Source organism: Caretta caretta, chromosome 6 (genome assembly GCF_965140235.1).
Source record: "Caretta caretta isolate rCarCar2 chromosome 6, rCarCar1.hap1, whole genome shotgun sequence".
Taxonomy (NCBI): Eukaryota; Metazoa; Chordata; order Testudines; family Cheloniidae; genus Caretta; species Caretta caretta.
Genome location: NC_134211.1, coordinates 58,616,236 through 58,636,630, shown reverse-complemented (window position 1 = coordinate 58,636,630; position 20,395 = coordinate 58,616,236). Strand labels below are relative to the sequence as shown.

The 20,395-nt window shown below is 46.0% G+C and overlaps 1 protein-coding gene across 7 annotated transcripts in view; it reads left to right on the top strand.

Moving 5' to 3' along the window:
- Window positions 1-20,395, top strand: part of CKAP5 (cytoskeleton associated protein 5) — a 102,614-nt gene that overhangs the window by 32,404 nt on the left and 49,815 nt on the right. For all 7 annotated transcript variants that reach the window (XM_075129570.1, XM_075129567.1, XM_075129568.1 and 4 more), the window contains exons 9-16: window positions 5,142-5,246; window positions 13,996-14,085; window positions 14,212-14,376; window positions 14,957-15,085; window positions 15,945-16,127; window positions 17,440-17,553; window positions 18,964-19,074; window positions 20,149-20,241. In XM_075129570.1, the coding sequence (XP_074985671.1) occupies window positions 5,142-5,246; window positions 13,996-14,085; window positions 14,212-14,376; window positions 14,957-15,085; window positions 15,945-16,127; window positions 17,440-17,553; window positions 18,964-19,074; window positions 20,149-20,241 (990 nt within the window). The remainder of the gene's footprint in view (window positions 1-5,141; window positions 5,247-13,995; window positions 14,086-14,211; window positions 14,377-14,956; window positions 15,086-15,944; window positions 16,128-17,439; window positions 17,554-18,963; window positions 19,075-20,148; window positions 20,242-20,395) is intronic.

Sequence of the window (20,395 nt, the reverse complement as noted above, 5' to 3'; positions counted from 1 at the left end):
CCTGCCTCTCATCCTCCACTGGAACGATTTACATCTCAGGTCACAGCTCACAAGCACCAGCCTCAGTTTCCTTACTTTGCCCTCCCCCCATGGGCAAGAATCTAACTTCTCTTATCCCATGCCTTGGCCTCAGTGGTACCCTTGGCCGGCTTCTGCTGCCACTCACCCTCATGATTCTTCCACCAGACCACAAGCTTTTTCTGTGCCCCTATCTCCAGCTCCATCTACTTCTAGAGCACCTGAACCCTCCTCCCCCCCCCCCAAAGAGGTCGGCTATGAACCATACCCTGATTCACCAACTCCTAACTCTCCATCAGCTCCAGACGGAGCCCTCATGCCTCTGCCTCCACAGAACCTGGACGACTTTAAGCAATTCTAGGAACTTTTCAAGAGGGTGGCACTCAGCCAGGACATCCCTTTAGAGGAGAAATGAAGCACTCCTAGAACCAGCTGACACCCTTTGGCAGACCCCATCCTCTATCCCACCAACCTGCAAAAAGGCTGAACGTAAATATTATGTTCCTGCTAAGGATGTAGACTTCTTCGTATTTTCCCATCCACAACTGAATTCTCTTGTGGTGGATGCAGTGGCACACAGGACAAAAGAGCCGCACTACCGGGCCACCCCACAAGACAAGGACTTCAAATGCCTTGACCTCTTGGGCTGCAAGGTCTATATCTCCTCCGCTTTGCAATTCTGAATTGCAAACATTCCATCCTACTTGCAAGCTATGATTTTGACAATTACAATAAACTCTTTGATTTTACCGCCCATATCCCGGAGGACAGGAGAGCAGACTTTAAGTCAGTCCTTGTCAAGGGCCAATTGGTCTACAGGGTAGCCCTACAAGCATCTCTGGATATGGCGGACACAGCAGCCCACACTACTGCAACTGCAGTGTTATGCGCAGATCTTCCTGGCTGTCTGCATCCGGTGTCCCCAAAAACCTGCAGACCACAGTGGAGGACCTCCCCTTTGATAAAGATAACCCCCCCCCCCCCAAAAATGAAGTCCTTCATACTATGAAAGACTCCAGAGCAACCCTGGGCATCTACCCCTCCCTTCCCAGGAGACAAGGGTATGAACCTGATTAGAGGCCACGCGCTCAACAATATCACCGGCCACAGCCCAGACCATGCTATATAGCCAGGAATCGCGCTAGACCTCCTAAGTGCAGACAAAATCAGGTGCAACTAGCTACCTCCCACCCATCGGGAAACAAACAACAATTTTGAAGTGTTTGAGGGTCAGTGCAATCACCCCTTGACTCCACCGCCTGTTTGGCCACCGCCTCCAGGTTTTCCACCATGCCTGGCAGCAGATCACACAAGACTGTTGGGTCTTGGAAATAGTTCAGTCTGGTTACTCCATCCCTTTTTATATCGTACCTTCCTCCATCCCTCTTCAGGGACCCCTCACACGAGCACCTACTTCGCATAGAAGTGGCTCATCTTCTGCAGCTAGATGCAGTAGAACCTGTGCTGATACAACATTTGGGGAAGTGTTCTACTCCCACTACTTTCTGAACCAAAAGAAGAGTGGGGGATGGAGGCCTATACTAGACCTACGCCGACTAAACAAATTTGCACGTGTACAGAAATTCAAGATGGTAACATTGGGCACAATAATACCCGTGCTGGAACAAGGGAACTTGTTCACAGCCCTCGACCTACATGACGCCTACCTTCACATGTCCATTCATCCAGCACACAGACGCTTCCTGCGATTCACACTCGGACACGACCATTTTCAGTACAGGGTACTCCCTTTCAGACTCTCCACAGCACTGGGAGTATTCTCCAAGATCCTAGCCGTAGTCGTTGCCCACCTCTGCAGACATGGAATCATACTTTTCCCCTACCTAGACAATTGCCTCATCAAAGGCACCTTGTACGACGAGACATTACGAGCTACCCATTTCGCCGTCTCGCTCTTCCACAGCTTAGGTCTGCAAATAAACTTCAAAAAATTCACCCTGACACCCACACAGCGGGTCAAGTTCATTGGATCTCACCTGGACTCAATTCAAGCCAGAGCCTCGCTCCCACACAACAGATTCCTCGCTATTACACATCTCATACGCACACTCTCCGTTCGTCCCAGGATACAGGCAAGAATTTGCCTATAGCTCCTTGGTCACATGGCAGCCATCACTTTTGTGGTCAAGTATGCCAGGCTGCACATGAGATGTCTTCAGGGTTGGCTTAACTCCCACTACAAACTCAGCAGACACAGCTTCTGTATGATAACTCCTCCAGCGAACGTACTAGCTTCCCTACAATGGTGGGCAAGACCAGAGAACCTCTACATGGGAGTTCCCTTCCATCAACCCTCTCCGGCATGCATGCTCACCATGGACGCTTCCCTGATTGCTTGGGGAGCGCACCTGGGGGGACACGCAGCACAGGGCCGCTGGTCCCTGTCAGACCACATCTGCATGTAAATCTCCTAGAGCTCAGAACAGTCAGACACGCCTGCCTTCACTTTCTCCCCCTCATAAAGAACAAATCTATCCCGGTCCTAACGGACAATATACCATGTATGTTTTACATCAACAGACCGGGGGAGCATGATCGCACTCCCTATACATGGAGGCCATCCAGTTATGGAATTGGTGCATACAACACCACGTAGAAATTACCACTTCATACCTACCCGGATGTCGCAACACTGCTGTCGACACACTCAGCAGACACTTCTCCAAAGAACATGCATGGGAAATACTTCCCACGATACTACGACAGCTCTTCACCCCGTTGATAGACCTCTTTGCCACAACCCAGAATCGCAAATGCCACCTGTTTTGCTCCACAGTGGGACTTGGGACTGCATCCCTAGGAGAGACGTTCCTCATTCCGTGGAACAACTCCCTCATGTACGCCTTTCCACCAGTCCCTCTGATACACAGGGTTCTACGCAAAATCAGAGACTACAAGGCCCGGGTCATACTTATTTCCCTGGCTTGGCCAAGACAGACATGGTATCCTTATCTGCTATGCATGTCCATCCGTCCTCCACGGACTCTCCCCAACAGACCAGATCTGCTTTCTAAGGACAACGGCCAGCTTCTTCGTCCACAGCTCCAGAAACTCCACCTGACTGCGTGGTTCCTTCATGGTTCCAAACGCACGAACTAGCCTGTTCTGAGCAAGTCCGGTATGTCCTCCTGCATAGTAGAAGAGACTCCACTCATAAGACTTTACCTGCAAAAGTGGAAACGCTTCTCTGTGTGGTGCTCCCATAAACGCTTGATGCCACACACAGTGACCCTCCCTAACATCCTAGACTACTTTTTGAAACTAAAACAGGATGGGCTCTCGCTTTTTCCATCAAAGTACACCTCGTGGCCCTCACCACGTTCCATGATTTGCTGGATGGATATTCACTCTTTGCCCACCCCACAATAAAATGCTTTCTCACGGGCCTGCAAAATCTCTATCCTGAGATTCATCTATCGGCAGCCGCCTGGAATCTCAACCTAGCTCTTCGCAGTCTTATGGAACCTCCCTTCAAGCCCTTAGCTCCCTGATCCCTTCTCCACATGTTTATGAAAGTAGCTTTCTTGGTTGCCAAAACATCAGCAAGGAGAGTAGGGGAAATAAGTCCCCTGATGGCCTACCCTCCCTACACAATCTTCTTTAAAGATAGTTACTTTGCGACCCCACCCTAAATTTCTCCCTAAGGTGGTGTCTACCTTCCACCTTAATCAACCAATATACTTACCTGCATTCTATCCCAACCCATTCTGTAAATCCCCTCGGCTATTTGTCTCCACTACCAAGAGATGGAAGGGTGCGGCTATCTCTAAGCAACGACTTTCCAAGTGGATCTCTGACTGCATCAGATTCTGTTACTGGACTCAGAATGTCCAACCACCCGAGGGTGTCAGTACTCATTCTACTCGGCGATGTCAACATCTGTTGCCTTCCTCCATAATATACCTATTACTGATATCTGCAAGGTAGCCATGTGGACGTCTGACCACACATTTGCCAGACATTATGCTATCACGCAGGATACCATGGCAGACACCATAGTAAGTCACGCAGTACAGTCATCGCTGCGGCAACTCCAAGTCCCACCAGCCATAGTGGGTACTGCTTCATATTCACCTGGAGTGGAGCACCTACAGGGACAGCACTTGAAGAAGAGGAAGAGGTTACTCACCTTGCAGTAACTGAGGTTCTTTGAGATGTGTGTCCCTGTGGGTGCTCCTCTCCCTGCCCTCCTCCCCATTACTTTGGAATACTATTCTCACATTTCCGCGGTAGAGAAGGAACTGAGGGGGGGACTCAAGCAGACTCTAATGAGACCGCGAGAAAGCGGTTGAGTGCGTGCGTCCCAATCAGGCACTGCTACCGAAGATCTCCGATCAACGGCACAGGGACACACATCTCGAAGAACCTCATTTACTGCAAGATGAGTAACCTTCTCTTCCTGTTTCTCTGTTATGCTTTTGTTGGGCGCCTCAATCTTGGTGTGTCTCACATGCCAGCTGGGCACATCTTGGGGGAGAACTCTGCCTCTCCCGTCTCAGATAGCTGCATTGAGAAACAGCCTGATGTTGGCTCCAGGGCTTGTATGGTGTTTCCTGCACACCACCTCCTTCCTTCAAGATGTACTGGGAAGTGCAGCTGCCTGGAACCCTCCAGCTCTCTCCTTTCCCTCCTCTTCCCCCCCCCCCCCCCAAATCCCCCGCTTAGTGTCTTGTATTTACAAGCTGGAGAGCTGGGCTCTGCTGGGTCCAGTGCTCTGCTGCACCAATTCCATGGGAGAAAATGAAATTCTGTACGGCTTGTTAATTCTGCATACATTCGGCATTGCACAGTGGGGCAGAACTCTCCCAGGAACTTCATTGACTGGTCAGGACTATATTGCAGTTCACTGATTGAACGATAAATGTTGCTTCAGTGTACCAGGACAGTGATGTAATATCCTTCTGGGATTGAATGAAATTATCTGGCCCAGTTTGAGTTGGTACCCCAAGTAACTGCTTCACTCTTAACTTTGGATAAATTCACTGTTGCTGCTTGTATAACTGCTTTGGCCATCCTTTCAATGCCCGTAGCCCTCTGCCTAGACTTCTTCTGATTCTCTGAAATCCGGCCTGTTTACCTGTAATGTTGTCCATCCTTTGCAGGTTGTTGGAAAGGACACAAATGTCATGTTGGTTGCTTTGGCTGCCAAATGCCTTGCTGGATTGGCTACCGGACTCAGGAAGAAATTTGGACAATATGCAGGACAAGTAAGTAGTAAATACTTCACTCTGCATTTCCTCCTTGATACATGGTGACAGTAATAAAACTGCTCTAAAAATAACTACTCCTTTTAATGACTGCCAGGGCTTGGCATTTCTCTCTTTTAAACAAAGTAAACTTGATATGCACATGTTCCTTTTACAGTTTGATACTTGCTGGATTAAGGGGTGAAAGTTTCCAAGTATGTATGGATCTTTGGTCCTGGTATTAAGTTACAAGGTCCTTGTTTGTTTCCTGTTCTTCACTGCTAAGCATGAGCAGGGTCCAGTGTCATTGCAGGAACAATTCTTAAATTCCATGGTGGTAATTAATTTATTCTACTGCTCTCAAATACACTTTATTCCTATTCCCTCATTACCAGAGAAACACCCACAGAAACACAGATCTGTAGCTCATAGAAGAAAATATTCACTGACCTAAAATGCTAAATGTTGGGGAAGAAAGGGAGCTTGCAGCAGACTTCAGTGGCTTATCTACCTGATTTCCCAGGCCTCAATTGATATGCTGCTCTCTAGGCCAGAGGTTCTCAGGACAAATTATTTGGTGGCCTCAGAATGTGGCCACCAACTCTTGCTGGTGGCTGTGCTCACACTTTTTTTACTAAAATACTCAAGTAGCTTTCGGAAAAACAAATATGCATATATACATGTCCAAATCATTGTAATTTATTTATTGATAGCTAGGAAATCTACTGTGAAAAGTGATATTGACAAACCTACAAGTATCACTTTTCACAGTAGACTTACTCAGCCCTAGGAAGTCTGGGGACAAAGTAAGCCCTGGATAGGGGAAGATGTCAGGGGCACTGGCCAGGGAGGGTTGCCGAGCCTGAAGCCCTGGGGCTGGAGCCCAAAGCCTCGCAACCAGATCCTGCTTTCCCACCACCACTGGGCTGAAGCCCAAATCCTGAGCCCCACCTCCCCTGGAAAGATGGGGAACTCACGGTCTGCACAACCCTTGGTGTTGGTTGCTCGGGCTTCCAGCAAGGCGCTGCATCCAGGAGCACTATGGAGGGGGTAGGGCTGCTGCTCTCCCCCCAGTTACACCACAGGAGGCTGTGGCCACAAGAAAAGCCCATGGTGGCTGCATTTGAGAAACGCTGCTCTAGGCAGTCCAGCTTGCCAGCCTAAGCTTCTGGCTCCCCTTCTCTCTGGCTGCAAGTTAAACTCCAACTTTGGCTATCTAACCCTCTGTTACTGGATTCCATGGTGCAATGCAGGAAGTATGGACTATAATTCAATTAACTCTTGTGGAGAACAAATGGGAGCTGCAGGTAGGGCCTAGCATAGTAGAGAGAACTGAGGTGCCTGGCTGCAGCAGAATGACACATTCAGTTTTTAAAATGCTGAGTTCTTTACATTGGGGGAAAATGCCAAATCTTCTCTGCTGCAGAATCATTTGAGTCCAGAGGGCCTTGATGAATGGGACATTGTCCGTCTGAGCTTGTTTCAGGCGCAGACAAGCAAGCATTATTGCCTCTGTTTACGCTTGGTTTGTATTTTAAAGGTTATCCCTTACAGCTGCAGAGATAGTATCATAATTTAAGAGGTGAGATTCTGCAGCTAAATTCTGATGCAAAGAATACATTCTATAGTTGTGGGATATGTGAGGTGGTGGAGTTGCTCTGAGTACTGCTCTGTTCAGTATTGTAATGGGTATCTCTGACTTGCACAAACTTAGTACACAGCCATTTGCTAGGGAACTTGGTTTGGCCAGTTTTTCTAAGAAATTGGATCTTTCCTGTGAATTGTTGGCCAATATTTTAGCATAGCATCTGTTAATCCTCCAAAGTCCCCCAAAGAATGTACACGGTATGAACACTTCCAGAGTCAAATGCATTGACATTCTCTTGAAGCTTTGTTTAATCAACTTGATTGTAAAGAAGTCAGTCTACATAGAAACCTGTTCTTGATCCTAGCTGGATGCATTTGAACCCAGGATTTAGCAATATGATAAACTTATCTCAAGCTAATTTATAGCCCAGCACAAATTGACTTTTCAGTTAAACAACTCTGACTTCAGTTTGTAACAATCTCATTGCAAATACTATTGTACATTGAGCTCAGCAGGTTCCAGGAAGGTGGGTGAAAAGGAGATTTCACAAGTGAATTTCTTCTTGCTGTCTGACCAACTTCTCTGTTACTTCACCTTTAAATTTTGGGACTTTCTCATCTATGAATTGGATGGCCATACTACAATTAGCCCTTTTCCTGAGGTACCAAGAGTCTAGTAGGACTATGGAACTCCCTCTCTTTATTTCTGCTCTATGTCAGTTGTTACACAGCACTCATCATTGGAGTATGAGTATTTTCTAGTAGTGCATTAAAAGTGACGTGACAGACTTCTGTTACACATGGGTCATTCTCTCCCTAAGGGGAGAAGTGTGCACAGTGAAGTATCTTGTTTTGGTAGGTTTTAGATGTGTGCATTCATGCAAAATGTGTACACTTGCTTAAAGTACTGCAAAGTGTTCATGAAGGTATATCAAAGAAATACATCTTGCACTTGGAGCACCCGCTGGTGAGGTTTGTAATGGTCCTTTGTGCATTGAATTCTCCCCAGAAACTCTCTCAGGCTAGCCCCTGAGAAAGCGCTATCTCCCACACAGATAGGTTTTACCTGACCATAGAAAGTTCCATTGTGCCAGTGGAGTAAAGTTGTTGACCAGTCTTCCACCTGGAGGTTTAGGTGGCCTTTTAGATATCTGGCCGTGGAGTGCCTTGAAGATAAGGACAGAGACTTTGAACTTGATTTGGTGTTCTATGGGCAGCCAGTGTAGAGAATAGAGGATAAATTTCATGTGTTCACAAAAGCCTGCATTGCTGAAGAGAGACTTCAGAGTTCTGTACTAGCTGGAATTTCCTAAGTGGTGAAGGCTGCATGACCAGGCATACTGCATTGCTGTAGTGCAGCCAAGAAGCGGCGACAGCGTGAATAGCTGAGGCCCAGATCGTTATCGCTCAGGATGGGCTGGAGTCTATCATCCTCAAATGACTAGAAAGCATTACTCGTGAATGCTGCTATGTGAGAGCTCTGTGTCAGTGAGGGATCAGGGTAGTGCTAAGATATTTACTGAAATGCTCAGTTGTGGGTGTGTGCCTTCAACTGAAGGAAACTGCACTGTGGCTGCAAGCTCTTGAATGCTTTCCTCTGCCTGTGAGCATCCTCCCTGTCCTGCTCAGGTTCAGCTTCAACTTGTTGTCCATCTGTGAGCTAATATCATGCAAGTACTGGGCCATGTTCGTGGTAGTGGTATGGTCTTGTGATTCGAGTGATCATGTCGATTCCAATCACGTGTGTGCACGATTGTCGGAAACTTTTTTTCCCTCAGCAGCTCCCGTCGGTCGGCTAGAGAGCCCCCTGGAGTGGCGCCCTCATGGTGCTCAATATATGACCCTGCCGACCCGATCCCCTTCAGTTCCTTCTTACCATCTGTAGTAGCGTTGGGACTGTTTCACTTGCTTGCAAGTGTTCCCATAGCTATTACTTAGTCCTACGCATTTTTTGTTTTGTAGTTAGTTCATAGTTTATCTCTAGTTAGAACAGACTTGGAGAGTGGGATTTAAATCTTGCAGTGTATGCAAGAAGCCTGTGCCCAATAGTGACCTTCACGACTCATGCCTGAGGTGTCTAGGGGAGGCATGTGAGTCTGAGCGCAGCAAGATTTGTAAGGCCTTCAAGCCCAGGACTAGGAAGGAACACGACTTCTGTTGGAAGCAGCTGTTAATAGAAGCCACACTCAGTCCAGCGGCACCTGACCACCAAGTCCTGGGCCTGAGCTTGATGCAGAGTGCCCCGGCGTCGGTCTGCGAATTGGTACCGAGGAAGGACTCTGGTGCTAGAGACCCTTGGTACTGGAGATCCCCAACACCGGTCAACGTCCCCGATGCCCCCACAAGTGCCTCAGAGGAAGGACTTAACTTCCAAGCAGCAAGACCTTGTGCCGTCGACTCCGGCGCCCTAGTTGGCACTGTTGAGCCCGCCACTCAGTGACTCTCTGGCGGGGCACTACTTGGTGGAGGAGCTGGAACCCCCCTCCTCCCCAGACACTTTCGAAGCTGACTTATACAAAGTACTGCGCCTCAGCCCCTTGCTGTTAGAGAGAAGCCTCCGGCACCGCCCAGATGAGTGCTGTCTAGAGGCAAGCCCGTGATGATGAGGCCCTCTTCATCGCTGGACCAGCACCGTTCCCGGTCTACATCGCCAACATCCTCTGGCACTGGCCTGAGCACAAGATCGTCTGGCGCAGGGAGCGTGACAATCTGTGTCTCCAGCACCAATCACGGTCACCCTTTCTTGGCCAGCACCAAGACACGACACCGGACCGCAGGAGCTGTTCTCCAGCAACAGACACACGGCACCAGTCTCAGTTGCAGGACAGCTGGCACTGATCCTCTACATGATCGTTGTGGCACCGATCCCCAACTTCCTCTTCTCGGCCCCGACTGCTGGCTCAGGAATCATCAGCACCGCCGTGGTCGTCGCCCTTGGGATCTTCCAACTCTGAGACAGACTCCTACTACTCGTGGCACAGTAGGCACAGGTCGGATAAGCGCCAGAGACACACACAGTCGACCTGGCAGCCACCGTGGCCACCCGCTGCGCAATGGGCCTTCTGGACCCCCTGGGCTTACCATCAGGCCCAGGGTACCCCTTCCAGAGTTTCTAGTCCGTGACATCAGGGCATCATCCTGCACGGTCAGACTGATTAGACCTGCCCCTTATGCTACAGAAGTGACCCTATCCAGCCCACCCCCTCATACTACAGAGGGGACAACGGAACCTGCTCCAGACCCACCCATAGCCCAGGTCACATCTGACTGTGCCGAACCACTGGACACCAATGCTACCCAGGAGCAACCTGAGCGCACGGTGTGCCATGAGGACCCTGTATCCCCACTGGCCTCCTCCTCATCCTCGCTTGATGAGGTGGTGGCAGGAGCATCACCTTCAGGTCCTCTGCCCATTGACCACAGAGCGCATCAGGACTTGCTCTGCCACATTGCCCGTAACATGGGCCTACAGGTGGAGGAAGTCCATTGAGTTAAAGGACCTGATGGTGGACATTCTCGCCCCAAAAGGCCCTTCCAGAGTGGCATTGCCGGTCATTAAAACTATTTACAACAATTGTAATACCCTGTGGCAGACTCCTGCCTCCATTCCACCCACTGCCAGGGGTGTGGAGAGAAAATACTTTGTTTCTTCCAAGGGATATGAATTATTATTCTCCCACCCACGTCTTTGCTCCCTGGTGGTCTCGGCAGTAAATGAGAAGGAGTGCTAGGGGCAGCAGGTGCCGGCTCCCAAGGCTAAAGAGGGCAAACAAATGGACCTCTTTGGCAGGAAAGTTTATGCCGCAGGGGGCATACAGCTGAGGATCGCTAACAAACAAACTATCCTCAGTGGGTATAATTTTTAACTCGTGGGACTCCCTCCAAATTCAAGGAGTTGCTCCTCACTGAGTCGAAATCTGAGTTCCCGGCTCTGGTTGAGGAGGGGAAGGCAGTGGCCAGGACATCCGTACAGGCCTTCCTTGACTTGGCTGACTGCGGCACATACTATCTCTTCTGGGGTGGTCATGAGGAGAACCGCATGGCTCCAAGCTTCTGGGTTTCCCCCGGAAGTTCAGCAGACCCTGCTGGACCTTCCCTTTTAGGCCGCAGGGCTTTTTTTTGTGGATCAGACTGACTCAAGGCTTCACAGCCTAAAGGACTCAAGGGCAACTATGAAATCTCTGAGGATGCACACTCCTGTTACCCAGAGAAAATCCAATGGTGGGGGTTTCCCCGGGTAGACCTATACCACCAGGAGCAACAGGAAGTGTCCAATGTTTTGCTTCTTCAAAAAGCACAGTCCAGGATCTATCTCTGATGCATTCATGATACCCTGGGGGAACCATCTACTGTATGCCTTCCCTCTGATCCCACTCGTCTACAGGGTTCTCCTTAAGATCCGCAGAGACAAGGCGGAGGTAATTCTGCTGGCTCCTGTGTGGTCACACCAACATTGGTATACCACGCTTCTGGAGCTGTTAGTGTACACCCCAATCGCACTGCCGCTCCTCCCAAATCTGATTACACAGGACCATGGCCGCCTGCTTCATCGAGACCTCCAGTCCCTCCATCTCATGGCTTGAAAGCTTCATGGTTAAACCCAGTGGAGCTCCTATGCATGGAATTGGTGAGGGAGGTGCCCCTTGGTAGCAGGAAACCTTCCACCAGGGCCACTTACCTGGCCAAATGGAAAAGGTTCTCATGCTGATATGATCAGTCACGTACCCCCACTTGAAGTATCTATGCCATTCATCCTGGACTATCTACTGCATCTGAAGCAGCATGGCCTGGCTGGATCATCCATCAAAGTATACCTCGTTGCCATCACAGTGTTCCACCCGGGAGAGAGATTTGATCTTTGTGGGATTCTACAAGTGAGTGGTCTGGTGGTGGAGATGCAGTTTCCCATCACCACTCTTCAAATGTGTCCCTCCAGGAAGGGTTTAAAGCATTTTAGTGCGTTACCTAGGACTCCTGCCGCTTCTTTCAGGTGAGGCGGAAATAATTTTATAGTCAACAATATTAAATGCTGCTGAGGTCTAGAAAATGGATGTCTGACCTCTAGCTAGTGACAGTAAATTATCCGTCAGTGCAACTGAAGTGGTTTCAGTTCCGTGTCTCGTCTTGTCCTGAATCCATACTCTGCTGGGTCTAGAATATTGGCTTCAATTAGTTGAGTTTGAACTTAGCCTTAGATGAGAGAGCCTAAGAGCTTGCTCAGTAATGGGGGGGCATGATGCTAGCTAGTAGTTGGCTAAAATCGACACATGGGCAAGTTTCTTTAGTGCTGGCCAGACTATTGTTCGTTTGAAGAAGGAGGGGAAGATTCCTTCCCTGAATGACATGTTGGCTATTTCAGCCAGGAGTGATATCAATTGCTCATGACTTTTTCACAAGTCAGGAAGGGCATGGGTTAAGACTCTTTAGGTTGTCCAGCACTTCTTGCCAAGTTAATGTTTTGAACTCCAGGAATGCAAGCAGGTCTGTAGATTGGTAGGTATAAGTGGGGCAGATCCAGATATTTTGGGAAGCCTTCCTGAATGTGCATAATCTTTTCAGCCAAATAGGATGACCATTCTTCACAGCACTTAGCATCAGAACTGAGCATCATTGGCACTTAGGAATGAAGCAGTTTATTGCCTTTTCTTTGGGTGGTATTTAGTAGCTTTAGTGGAGGCTGATAGGAACGTTCTGTTGGCCTGTAATACAGCTGCCTGATAGGCTTGGAGAAATTCCTTGTTTTATCCTGTTTGTATCAATCAGTGTTCACTGCTGGTGCTTGAGTTTCCACCCCTTCTATTCATTTGATGCAGAGTTTCAGAAAACCAAGTGGGTCAGTATGGGTGATAGGAGGAAGGGGCCTTTAGGATACCAGTGTGTTGATGTTCTAAGCTCATATACAGTGTTTTACCAGATCTTCAATTCCTTGTCTTGAGTGCAGCTATCCTTTCATATACCTTGAAATTTGTTGGAATCAATGAGTCTTTGTGGTCGAATGTGATCATAACTCTTGTTACCTGGAAGCTGAAAGATCCCTGACTGTTATCTTAATGATGTGGTGGTCTGTTCAAGACAGTGGCTGGGTTGTGATGATCTTGATGCTGATGAGGTTCAGGGTCTGTGGGTTGGCCTGCAGATAACCTGTGAGATCGCTAGGAAGGTGAGGGAGGAGATGAGTTTGAGCTTTTACATATGCAGTCTTTCAATAGGCATGTTGAAATCTCCCAATTTTTTGTTTTGCTTTGTGCTGGCTGCTTCCAGCTCATGCTGAGGTAATAGTCTTATGCAGTGTATAGGTGTTAAATGTCTGGACTAGTTTCTTATGTCTGCTCTGCTGATTCTTTGTACAGTTCCTCCACTCTGATAATTCTATGGCCCATTCCACTGATCGGTCCAAAAGGGGAGGAACAAGTTTTATGGGTAGAAAAATGCCATAGGGAAAACAGATCTGTTGGATACCTTTTTAGCAACTGTAACTTGTTTGAATTGAGGGAGTATGTGGTGCTGGAGCAGTATGTTCCTAGAGTAGTTGTAGGTATGCTGTAATCATGGTGGTATAACAGTCGAAATAATGACCATATGAGCCCAGCAAAAATGGGAGGTATTAATGGCATCAGGCATCTATTTCCTTGACATAAACTTTCTGGTATCATGATGTCCCTAATGCTCTTCTCTTCCCCTAAGCAGGTATGGAGTGGAGATAAGAGGGGTGATTAGTACTTATTTGTAGGCTGAAATACAACTGTAAAGTGGCTTTCTGATAAACAGGTGGCAGCAAAGGCTGGAAGAGCAGGACTAGGGCTCAGGGCTCCTTCCTCAGAAGGCAGAGCCCTTGGGCAGCCTTCTTCCTGGTGGTGGCCCTTTTGCTGGAGGGAGGTGTTAAGGGAAGTGTCTCAGCCTCCCTGACGTTTAGAAACCGGAGATTTTTCTAAAATTGTTATAAATGAGTGAAGGCCAGTACCCTGCTGTTTCTGGTGGTGGTAATGGTGGCATATAGGGCCAGCAGGAGCTGGTTCCTTGCCACTGCTATGCCCCTGTGGCAGTGGAGGGAGGCGAGCTGAAGAATCCTTAACTACATGCATACACTCCTGAACCATGAGGGCACGAAGTGTCACATTGGGGAGCGTTTTTGTTTTTTCTGCAATTAGGTAATTGAAGTATTGTGTGTCCTTTTTAAAAACAGGTTGTCCCAACTATCCTGGAAAAGTTTAAAGAGAAGAAGCCTCAGGTCGTGCAGGCTCTGCAGGAAGCCATAGATGCAATCTTCCTTACGGTAAGGACAAGTGTTATAAACTCTGTCAGTACTGTGCTACTGAGACTCAATCATGCTGGTTGTTTCAGAGGACTCTTCTCCTATCCCTCTGCTGAAGCTAACCACCTCACATGTCCAACCTTTTAGACTACATTGCAGAACATAAGTGAGGATATTTTGGCTGTGATGGACAACAAAAACCCAACAATCAAGCAACAGACATCCCTATTCATTGCAAGAAGCTTTCGTCACTGTACACCTTCTACCCTGCCAAGGAGCCTGCTAAAACCCTTCTGTGCTGCTCTTCTTAAGGTAAAACAGGATGGATTGATATTTCTCTAGGAAGCAGTGTGTTGTGATGGACGCACTGGATTGGGTGAGGTGAGAAGCCTGTCTGAGAGGATGTAACATGTAGTGAAGTTTTGTGTATTCTGGTGCAGCAAGTAGAATAACTGGGAGGTTGGGTGACAAGTAGCCTGCAGCAATGGAGGCTAGTTTCTTTTATTCCAGTGGAATAACATTCTTTGTTCCTGTTTCGTTTCCTGAATGGAAAAGGACTCTTCCCTAGAGAACAGGTGGAGTTTTAGGACAAAACTGACTTAGGAGACACTCCCAGTGACTAGGCCTACTTATGACATTATATAAGTTTTTTTTTTTTTTTTTTTTTTTTTTTCCCGCTGAACTAAACTTCTACCACTCTGTCATAAAATGAAATCGGAGGGGGCAACAGCTTTAAGATAACTACTTGCCAGTGGACTAGATTAATATCTCCTCCCTTCATACAATCTACTCTTCACCACAAGTACTTACAGTAAAAATAGGGCATTGCTATTATAATTTATAACAGTACTCAGTACTCACCTTGTTCTTTACAAATGAATCCTCTCAACAGCATATCAATGACTCTGCCCCTGAAGTTAGAGATGCTGCATTTGAAGCACTAGGCACAGCTCTGAAGGTGGCTGGAGAGAAAGCTGTGAACCCTTTCCTAGCAGATGTGGACAAACTCAAACTTGATCGGGTGAGCTTATGGATTTGGACAGAATGCTGTATATGTAGTGGCTAGTGAAGTGCTTTCATACCTCTGCAGTGTCCTAGTATGTTGTGGGTAACAAACTTCTTAAAACCCATGTAGGGAATAATCCATCTCTAACGTGTATTCTCTCAGGCTTAATGTGGACTAGTATTTAAAGGTGTGGTGGTCACTTCTTCCCTCCCTCACCTGCCAGCTGTAACTTGGTCAGTTTAGGATCGTTAAAAGCACTGACTTTTAAAACTTCTTAGTTTGCGTACATTCGCTAACATCGCTCCTTAAATCCTGATCTAGGTCTGAGGCCTCTATTAGTGGTTTGGAGGTTGTGGTGTCTGTAATAGAAGTCTATCTTATCTCCTTTCTGCCAGGTGGGGTTTAGGACTCTACCATCTGGTTTGTGACCCTAGTTAAACTTCAAATCCTGCATAATACTATGTATGGACTTGTCCCTTCACCTATGTACAGATGCTGACAGGCTTGTTAAATAAGCTTTAAACTATATAGTCAGTCATTAATACCTGCTCTAAAGACTGACTTTGCTTTTAACCTCCTTATATAGTCTTCCTCTCTAGATACACATCTTCTACTTGCATTAATGGGAGTTGTATGCACACATTAAGAGACTGTACTGTATGGACTAAAATTTCAAATTGATGCCATTGTCCTGTTAGCATTGCTAAGTGCTGCTTAAATAGCATTAGCTTTTTGGCAGTAAAACAAGTTATATGATTTTCATGTCGCTCCTGGAGCTGTAGTGGCTCAGGGCTGGCTCTGGATTGGTGGCTTTGGCTGGTTAGATGCTGCAGCTGTACTTAAATGGTTTTGGTCTCTTAACATTGTTCCTTAGATTAAAGAGTGTGCTGAAAAGGTGGAGCTGGCTTATGGTAAGAACACAGGTGGAGCAGCTGACAAAAAGGAATGCAGACCTGCTGCTGGAAAGACCACTGTTCTTTCAGGGGCTGCTGGGGACAAGGATACAAAAGACACTTCAGCAAAATCAGGACCTTTGAAAAAGGCTCCTGCTGCCAAGGTAAGTCGAATATAGCCAGACTGCATCACACATGATGGCCTGAGATAGTTACTGCTTGAAAACCCAAAGTTGGCCTGTTAAATTTCATCCAGTTGCAGCCCTCTGCAAACCTAATCTACAAGTTAATCAGAACAAATCTTTTCTTTTCCTGTTCTACCTCTTGTTCAGGAGTAGGTGGTATGCAGTAACAGGCTTTAAAAGAATGCATCCTGTACTCTTTTAGAAAGCAATCTGGTGTGGAATTGAGAATTCCGCCATTTTTATCCTCTAAATGATTTCTTGCTTGTGTTTTAATGCCAAGTCCTGATGTTGTCATACTGCAGACAACCCAATGAATACTTTCAAAGGGTTCTGTAAGCAATAATGCAACTTGGCATGGCAGTGTAATACTAACACATAGGTGAAGAGAGAACACATTCAATGACAATGTGTTGCTCTTGCAATAAACATATTCTGGAATGTTGTATCTTCCTGATTATCAAATGTTGTGTAAACCACCAGTCTGGATTTAAAAAAAAAAAATCCATGTGATCATTAAATGTTAAAAAGCTTTAAGCAACATATTGTTGTCTTAGCACCCTTCCGTTCCCTTTGCTTGGTCAAACAGTTGTTGAGGAATGCAGAAGTGAATATTTAAATTGGTCAAAGGTCTCAAAACACCTGTTAAGTACTGTAGTGAAAAACTTAAGTTTATTTTTCCAGACTGCCAGCCACACTATATATGCCTAACTGCAACCTCAAAGGAAATTGATTTGATTAACTTATTGTTCTCTGACCCTTTTCAAATGAACATTAATCCTTCTATTTTCATTGCCTTTAACTTCTCACTACTATTTGACCCAACTTCTGAAGTTTACTGTCCTGGAAATATGACATCTGATTGAGCTAGCCTGTTAATTGTTACCACCCAGCCTGTTGCACACTACTATGGTTAAAAGTAACAACTTGTTTGTCCAATTACATTGTTACAGAAGACTTTTAAGTCTCCTTAATGCAGGGTTAATCAGTAGGCAGACTTCGGGCCAAATCCAGACCGCCAGACGCTTTTGAACGGACCACAAAATCTTTTTGTTTACTTAGTACTATCATGGTTACTGCAGTGTGAAAAATGTTTCTCCAGAGTCTGGGCCTTGACTATACCTTGACCAAGAAATTGGACCTTGACCAAAAAAATAGACTACCCCTGCCTTAATGTATCTTTTGGAAGTAGAGCATGGAATGTTGGAAAGCAAGACTCTTTGATTTTAAGTATTGATTTTGAACTCTGGTGAATTAACAGCTTGATCCTTGCTAACTCTTGTTTCCTCTGTAGTCCGGGGGCCCTCCCAAGAAAAGCAAGCCAGCTGCAGCTGCTGGTGCGGGAGGTGCTGGAACTAAAGGCAAGAAAGGATCTGAGACCAAAGAGATACTTGAACCTGAACTCTCGGTAGGTACTATACTATATTCTGAAATGAAAAGTGCAATACAGTATCATGTAAGCAGTGCTAGTTGGGTTATTCTCTTGATTTTTGTAGAATTAATGGCCCTGAAGTTGGGATTTGAAACACCTGAAGCAGGGGAAACCAATGGGTTTAAACTGTACATAACTGTTAATCTTTAATTGTGAAGCCTCTAATAAACACAATCAGGTTATCTTCTGTACAATCCATTATTCAAATATTAGTGAGGACTTCTATGAATTTGACTGTGGCCTAAGTGTGAGTCCTTTTGCCTCTCAGCTGAACTGTGCTGTTGGGAGGAGTGGGGAGGCTGAGATGTAATTTCTGTGGAAGTACTGGGTGTGTAACTAAATTGTATTCTCTGGAGTTAAAAGCCTCAGAAACCCTAGAGCTTGACTCCGAAACCTAGACTGAAATACACTAGATAGTCCAGTGATTTGCTCAAGCCTACCTATTGAAAAGCTAGTCTGCTCCTGGGCTATTCAGATTAAATTGCAAAACTCTCAAACTCATTCTGAAGTGTTTCAGACTGAGACATGTAGTTTGTAGCAGTAGTTACGTTCTGATGAAGGACAAGGAAAAAGCTAGAAACCCACAAGGAAGCTGTCTGTGTGCTGAGTGGCAATAAAAAGAAAGTCATTGTGTTTGGACTCTTGTGTAGCCTTCATACTTTAGATTTGTATGGAAAGTCCTAAAAATGAGAATTATCCTAGTCATTTGATGCTATTGGTGTAAAAATTGAACATGTCTGACAAGCAGTCAAATATGCAGCCCTTGAGGGAGATCAGGTACAAGGGAAGAACCCAGTGGGAGTGAGTGAATGAATGAGATAAGCTCCCTCCTTGTGGATAATGCACTAAAATAACCTTGCTAAGTGCTACTCATCCTCTCTCCTAGAATGGACCTGTAAAATGGCTTCTCTACTCCCCTCCTCCCCCCACCCACCCACCCACCCACCCATTATCAGTCCTCCTGGTGATTGACTTTGTGCCTACCTGACAAATACTCATAATATTTGCAAAGCTGCACTAAAATTTGCTTAACCCTAAAATTAAGAGAAGACAGCACAAGATTACACTTTGCTCTTCTCCCAGTATGTCTAACTTTTTCTGGTAACTATGCTTAGATTGATCTCCTCTATCACAATGCACTAGTATCCTTTCTCATAACTTAAATGCCTCCTGAGTACCACTTCCACAAGACCTATATCCACATCAGTCATCTCAACTAATGAAAAAATTGTTTCTCCTCTCGATCTCCAGTGTGGATCTCCTACGTTGTAAGTTCCTTGGGGCATGGTTATCTCTCTGCCCTCCTGCACTTTAATAATCAGACTACTGACTGGTATACAAAAGAGCATGTGGTACGGTGTTAACCTTGTTGTATTCTGTCTTCAGATAGAGGTGTGTGAAGAGAGAGCTTCAGCTGTCCTCCCAGCCTCTTGCATACAGCAGTTAGATAGTGGTAACTGGAAGGAGAGACTTGCCTGCATGGAGGAGTTTCAGAAGGTAAGTATTGTGCAACGGACAGTAAGAGAATGACTTTTTTAGAAGGAAGCATAAAAAACTGGAATTAATGACTTTCTGCTGCCAGTTAGTCTCAATCTGTTACTCTGACTACTGCAAGTGTCTGCCACAATCTACCAAAATCCCTGCTGGCTCCACACTAGGCAGCAATTAAAATACAAAATGCTGGCTGTCAAACTTCTAGTTTCGAATGCCAGCTGATTGCATCCTATTACATCAGCCTTTACAGCTGGGAATATGAGGGATCTCCATTGTCTCCTCTGGAAGGACACAAACTAAGCATTATGAGTTACAGACACTGCTCTATTTAGTGTGGAGCTGGCTTTCTTCCCTAAAAGCATCCCTACCATGTGATGCTTTTGGACTAAGTCTTACTTTAAAAGGCAGCTACTGCACATCTGCAAATATTTCATATCCTATTGCAACTGCTATTGAGCTTCAATATTTGGCATAAAAACAGGCTTAAGTGTAGTGGCATAGCCCTTTTACTGCAAAGGGTGGCACTTCATAGTCCAGTGGGGTCTGGAGCAGCATCTAGCCTCTGCCTAATCATTAAGCATTCAAGTTTTCACTGGGATGCAACTTCCCCTCTTGGAATGAATTAAAGAGCAGCTTTAAAAGCTACAAAGTAGACTCTTAAGTCCAAGATATCTAGACTCCATTCTTATGAGGAGTTGTCTGGTGCAATCTCTGTTTTAAGTTGAAATGGTACTGGGTATGTGATGCAGCTGTCAATAGTTATTGGATTTTTTTTTTTGGAGTGTGCTGTGTTGTTTGTCCAAGACAATATTGCCATTTACGTGTCTGCTCATGTGTTTGGAGTTTTGTATGGGTGCACATTAAATAAAACCAAGGAAATAAATACAAATGCATTAAAAAGGCCTCTTGTCTAAAGGACATAACAGCTCATGTTTCCCCATTGGTGTAAAATGAAATCCAGACTAATCCTCCTAACTTGCAGAGAAGCTTAAATTGCAAATCTCATTGCCAATAGTTTTCTTGGATTTTGTTTTGCATATTTTGGACCTAATGGTTAATTTGATTTTGACCCTTTAGGCTGTAGAACTGATGGAGAGAAGTGAAATGCCTTGCCAAGCTCTGGTGAGGATGCTGGCCAAGAAACCTGGGTGGAAGGAAACCAACTTTCAGGTAAACCTCTATCTTTTGCTATATATAATTGATTGCAGTCTCTTGCTACAGCAATAGTTTGTTACTCCATTGTATACCCTCTTACCTGCTAAAAGAAATACAGATCTTAGACTATAAAAACGCAACTGCTGGTGGTCAGTTACTTCATTGCTTA